Source organism: Neltuma alba, unplaced genomic scaffold, assembly GCF_004799145.2.
Source record: "Neltuma alba isolate B1F8T4 unplaced genomic scaffold, ASM479914v2 tig00000914_pilon, whole genome shotgun sequence".
Classification (NCBI taxonomy): Eukaryota; Viridiplantae; Streptophyta; class Magnoliopsida; order Fabales; family Fabaceae; genus Neltuma; species Neltuma alba.
Window position 1 is genome coordinate 31,135 of NW_021632254.1, and position 6,349 is coordinate 37,483.

General features: G+C 34.9%; 1 protein-coding gene across 1 annotated transcript; it reads left to right on the forward strand.

The window, feature by feature from the left end:
• Positions 1-2,714: 2,714 nt before the first annotated feature.
• LOC114748193 (calcium-transporting ATPase 1) lies at positions 2,715-6,345 on the forward strand (the record flags this gene model as incomplete). The annotated part of the gene is made up of 3 exons (XM_028936552.1): positions 2,715-3,259; positions 4,556-4,610; positions 4,703-6,345. Coding segments are annotated over exons 1-3 (1,875 nt in total), but the record flags the coding sequence as incomplete, so codon positions are not given.
• Positions 6,346-6,349: the final 4 nt, after the last annotated feature.

Here is a 6,349-nt window from a genome sequence, read left to right on the forward strand (position 1 = left end):
ATTTTTTACTGAGTACTCAGAAATTTTTGACATATGAATTTGTCTCGAAAACTAACGCCAACCATTGAAATAATAATATTGATTGTTAACACTTTTAATAGTGGAAGATAAAATTGTTACAATTTTAAACTTTTAGAATAAATTTGCATGCTAATAATTTTTTTGGTGTCCAATGCTCCTAAGGGCTACTCGAGGGCTAGCTGAGCAATTTAAAGAGGTTAGCTTCAATCACTTGCCTCGAGAGCAGAATCACATATCAGATACGTTGACTCCTTTAGTCACGAAAGCCATAAATGCGAGGTTTTGATAAAGTTAGATTAAATTAAATTCAAACATTAGAGAGGGAACTCTTTTTTGACAAATTTACACCCTAACCATTCTTTTTTGATAAAAAATCTTATTTTACTAGTAACCAATAAAGGTTAGATTCGTCTTGAGCTTTCGGTAGGATTAATGATTTAAATCTTATTTAATGAGAGAATTTTATTATGGGACCGGGTCATTTTATTTAAATTACACTCAAATGAGTCCAAAATTACACCTTGGGATCATGGGACCAAATTATTATTATTATTTTTTTAATAACTGGTGATCAAAATTCCCTTAGAAAACTTCTCATAGGATTGGTCAGATTGACTCGCGGGGCCAGGGGATTGGTCATTTATCTCCTCACTTGTTGCTCACTAATCTGGTCCAAGGCAGGTGCCACAATGGGTGTACACGGAGGCCCAAAGATAATCGAGGACCGCCCAATTCTAAATGTTAAGTGCTGGATATTGCGAAAATAGGAGGGAAGCCAGTTTTGTTTTGCATTGTTAAAGGCTAAGGATATGCTGCGGATTTAGGCCCAAAAAGGGACAGGATTGGGATTCGTTATTTTTTGGAAACCCCGGCGGGCTTAAAAATCAATAGAGGCCATGAGATCTCAATCTCTACCAATCCACCGGTGTGTGGTCGTCACCGCTTCCGAAGCGTCCTTCAAATGAAGTGACCCATGTCGTCTCCATTCAATAAACATAAAAGAATTGTACAAAAAAAAACATTAAAAAAAAATTACTACTTTTAGTTCTAATTATGCCGTTTATAATCTATAAATGGTATCTTATAATTAGAATCCAAGAAGTATTATGAAGATTTTTTTTGCCAACTATTATTATGAAGATCAAATTCTTTATTTTTAAATACTGCTAATGGCACTCATAAAATTGTGTTTGTTCAACAATAAATAATATTTTAAAATATTTACAACAATTCATAAACTAATTCTGCCTAAAAAAAATCATAGCCACTGGCAACTAAAGTGTTTTTAAGCAAGTTTTAACAAAATTCTTCTTATATATTTAAAATTATTTTTAAAATTATAGTTTTATTTTCGTGCAAACACCTCAAAAACCTTTAGTAGCCACCAAGAGTAATGAGGTGATATTTTATAAAGTGAGGCTTTTGTTTTTCAAGGGAGAATTTAATATATTGAAAAAGTATTTAAATTTTTTTACATAAATCGAGATAAAACTCTTTTTATATACTCATTTCATACTCCATAAAATAATTTCTAAAAAGCTAATCTAAATATTCTAAAATAGAAAGAGCAATATTATGAAGGGTTAATATAATTTTTGATCCCTCAATTTTACTCTTATTTTAATTTTAGTCTCTCAAATTTTAAATTATAAGTTTTGATTCCTTAAATGTCAAATGATTCAGATTTTTATTGAATTATAGGACTAATATTTTAAATAAAAAATTTGAGGGACTAGAAAAATGAGGAGAAAGTTGAAGAGTAAAGATTATATTAATCTATGAAAATATAAATATTTCAAAAATTTTAAAACGGATTGATTTGAAATTATTGAATTTCGAATTAATGATTTATATTTCCAAATTTTCAGGATATTTATCTATGATTTCGCCCAACAAATTAAGCCAAAATGGGACCCATGTCTTAAATTGCACACTCTGTCAACGTGCAGGACAGCGGGATTCCCGTTCCGGAACCAATCACATCACCCCCCCCCCCCGGGGGGATCAAAAGTCAGCCGCTGTTTTAATCTTCTCCCAGTCACACACGAGAACCGATATTTTCTCTTATCAGCCAAAAAAAAAAAAAATTCTTTTTTACTTTTATAAATATTTATCTTAGAAACTCACATTTTTTAAAACTATTTTAAAACTTTTAAATGTGTTTGGTATTTTCATAGAAAAACTGGTAAGAATTTTAACCAAAGAAATGATAAAAAAACTGAAAATTACTAAATTTTAAATCAGATTTAGTGACAATACTTTTTTTGATATTGATAACAATAAATTTACAAATAATAATAAAATTTTGTTGACATTTTCATTTGATATTTCGTAATTTTTTTATTTTTTTAACGATCTCTTATAATATTGAACTAAAGAAAAGACATATTTTAATGATTTTTTTTTTTCCGATTTAGTAAGAAAATAAAGATATTTTAGTCTTGTTATAACTGTTTTTTCCGTTATAACTAAATTTGCATTTTGCAGGCCCCTCCTCTCCAGTACTTGTCGGCCCAACACTGCATCCGATGTTAAACTATATTTTGACTCCAGTAAAGCAATGAACAATGTATTACATATTTCCACAATTCTCTAGAGTAAGTATCTCCAGTAACTTAAAATACAAATATGTGTTGTATATGCGTTTTAATATTTATATAAAGTAAATACATCTTCACAGCAAAGGCCAACAAAACCATTAGCATAATGTTGACTTGCAGATCTTGCATCTTCCAGTTTCAACACTTTCCTCAAGCTTGGAAGCTTAAGCAACCTCGTTACAGTTAAGAACTTCTAAATCTGAACCTTGGAGCCTTAAGCATCTCAGTGTTTCCAAATCGACTGCGATTTGCGGCCATACCCTTACTTAAGTTGGGAATAAAGTAAATTTTCAAGAGATATCAACTAAAGAGAAGTTGATATTGGTCCTTAAATCGATTCCCAATGTTTTTTTTTTTTTTTTTTTTTAACGATTTGATTTAGCTTTTCTTTCTGAGCTTGAATGAGCGGATCGTGGACTACAGTAGATTGGGCTTGAGTTGCTGAGTTAGAGAAGGCACAGATGGAGACTTATCTGAACGAGAACTTTGGTGACGTGAAACCTAAGAACTCCTCGGAGGAAGCGCTTCAGCGATGGAGAAAACTTTGTTGGCTTGTGAAAAACCGTAAGAGGAGATTTCGCTTCACCGCTAATCTCTCCAAACGATTTGAAGCTGAAGCCATAAGACGCTCTAATCAGGTTTGTTCTTTTGTACTTTGTCCCCTTTGTTATGACTATTTAGAAACTTTGAGGGAAGCTTAGAGGGAATCATACGCCTGGTCTTATTCTTTCGAAGAAGGCAAGTGGGAAAAATAGTATCGGACTGCAGTGTTTACTATTTTAGCTTTCATATTTCTCCTCCCCATCCCAACAATTGTCCCCATTGTCGATAAATCTGAATAACTATTTCGCTTCAAGCTCTGTTTATGGAGTTTTGATGCTGTTTATTAAAGTTTAGTTGACAAAAGTTTGATCCCTTTCTTCAACATACTGCTTTATATGATTCACAACTCAATTCAAATGGAAATCTGGGCTGGTTCTGAGTAATAAGTGAAGTGTTTTATCCTGGTGTATTTTAACAGGGGACGACTACTCTGCTCCCGAAGTTGCTTAAATCGAGCACAAAAACCAGGTGTTTACGTTAAGTGTGGTTTGATGCTCCTTTTAGGATGGACTATGGGAACTCACGGCACTTAATTACATTCAAGAAATTGCTATACCCCACTTAACCAATAAATTGTGTAGTATATGTAGATATATTACGCAAGGTGATAATCCATGATTTGGATTCCTTGCAGTGCCTATGTTTGTAAAATCTCAAGCGCAATGTATTGCGGATGAAAAGTTTCATCACAAGTGAAATAAAGATATAAAAGTAAAATAAATGTTTTGACTTCATAACTGCGCTTGAATATCCAACAATATACATTGTTAAGTCACTTGATTTTGGAATGAAGAGCCTATAGACATAATATTAGTAAAATGCAAGTAATGTCAAGAGTTTCCTTCTGATTGGTCTTTTCCCGAAGTCTGCCCACTTAGCATATCCTATCAGTTTTTGGTTATGCTAAGTAGAATTGAGGGGTAAAAGTACTAATAACTTTATACTTGTGGAGCATTGATTAAGCAGAAAGAACAAATAGATTTTTGTCTTCATGTAAAGAGACTCTCAAGTTTGGTTGTTACTTATAAATTAACCAAATTCTCTTGAAGTATATGTTTGAGTAAAACATTGCAATTTCTTCATTTTTATATTCCTGCGATCCTTAAGTTGAGATGAACACTTCCTAATATTCATCTCATGGACTTTGAATTTAGATTAAATAGTATGGCAGGATTATGGAATTTTGGTTTCTTAGTGTAATATCATGATTATTAACAGCTTCCCTAAATGCTTAAATTTTTAGGGTGGTGTGGAAGTTAACATAATAAATGTTGTGAAAATGTCCCAGAATCTCATTCATTGTCCTTTTTCCCAACTTCTATACACTGTAGGAGAAGTTCCGAGTTGCCGTCTTGGTTTCACAAGCTGCACTGCAGTTTATCCATGGTAAGAGGGTGAGCCTTCTTGTATTTGACCATTGATTTTTCTCTTATAAAGGTTTCTCATTTACATAATAAGAAAATTCTCACTCTCTCCAGGTCTAAAATTGTCAAGTGAATACACTGTACCAGAAGAAGTTAGAGCTGCAGGTTTTGAAATTTGTGCCGATGAGTTGGGATCAATTGTTGAAGGTCGTGATGTGAAGAAGCTAAAAATTCATGGAGGGATTGAGGGTATTTCAAACAAGCTCGCTACCTCTTTAGACGAGGGGTTATCAACATCTGAGCAATTATTAAATCAGAGGAAAGAGATATATGGAATTAACAGATTCACTGAAAGCCCGGCCCGGGGGTTTTGGATTTTTGTATGGGAAGCCCTTCAAGACACAACCCTCATGATACTTGCTGTTTGTGCCTTAGTCTCTTTGTTAGTTGGCATAGTAATGGAAGGATGGCCTAAGGGCGCACATGATGGAATTGGTATTGTTGCAAGCATATTGCTTGTTGTGTTTGTCACTGCCACGAGTGATTACAGGCAATCATTACAGTTTAAAGATCTAGATCGGGAGAAGAAAAAGATTACAATTCAGGTCACGCGAAATGGATTCAGACAGAAGATTTCAATATATGATTTACTTCCTGGTGATATTGTCCACTTAAATATTGGAGATCAGGTCCCTGCTGATGGACTCTTCGTGTCAGGTTTCTCTGTGTTGATAAATGAATCAAGTTTGACAGGAGAGAGCGAACCAGTGAATGTCAATGATCGAAACCCTTTTCTTCTTTCCGGAACTAAAGTCCAGGATGGATCTTGCAGGATGCTTGTGACTACTGTTGGAATGAGAACACAGTGGGGAAAACTAATGGCAACTCTAAGTGAAGGGGGAGATGATGAAACTCCCTTGCAGGTTAAGCTCAATGGCGTAGCTAACATTATTGGGAAAATAGGCCTTTTCTTTGCTGTTGTGACGTTCAGTGTTTTGGTCCAAGGACTGTTTAGCCGCAAACTACAAGAAGGGTCCCATTGGAAGTGGTCTAGCGGTGATGCTAGGGAAATTTTGGAATTCTTTGCCATTGCTGTTACTATTGTTGTTGTTGCGGTTCCTGAAGGTTTGCCATTAGCTGTAACATTGAGCCTTGCTTTTGCTATGAAAAAGATGATGAGTGATAAGGCTTTAGTCCGTCATCTGGCTGCTTGCGAAACAATGGGATCTGCCACTACTATTTGTAGCGACAAGACTGGCACTCTCACCACTAATCATATGACTGTTGTGAAGGCTTGCATATGTAGGAAGATAAAGGATGTAGGTAGCTCTAGAATCTCTTTTGATTTCTTGACTGACATTCCTGATTCTGCTATGAGAATTCTCCTTCAATCAATATTTAACAATACTGGAGGAGAAGTTGTCAGAGACAAAAATGACAAGATTGAGATTCTGGGAACGCCAACTGAGAGTGCGCTATTAGAATTTGGGCTATCCCTTCGTGGTGATTTCCTTCGGGAACGACAAATGTCAAAAATTGTGAAAGTGGAACCCTTTAACTCTCTCAAGAAGCGCATGGGAGTGGTTCTAGAGCTTCCTGATGGTAGCTTCAGAGCACATTGCAAAGGTGCTTCCGAGATTATTCTTGCTGCATGTGACAAGGTTATAGACTCTAATGGCAAGGTCGTTCCACTTGATGAAGAATCCATGAAGGAGTTAGAGAATACAATCGAAAAATTTGCCAGTGAAGCTCTGCGAACTA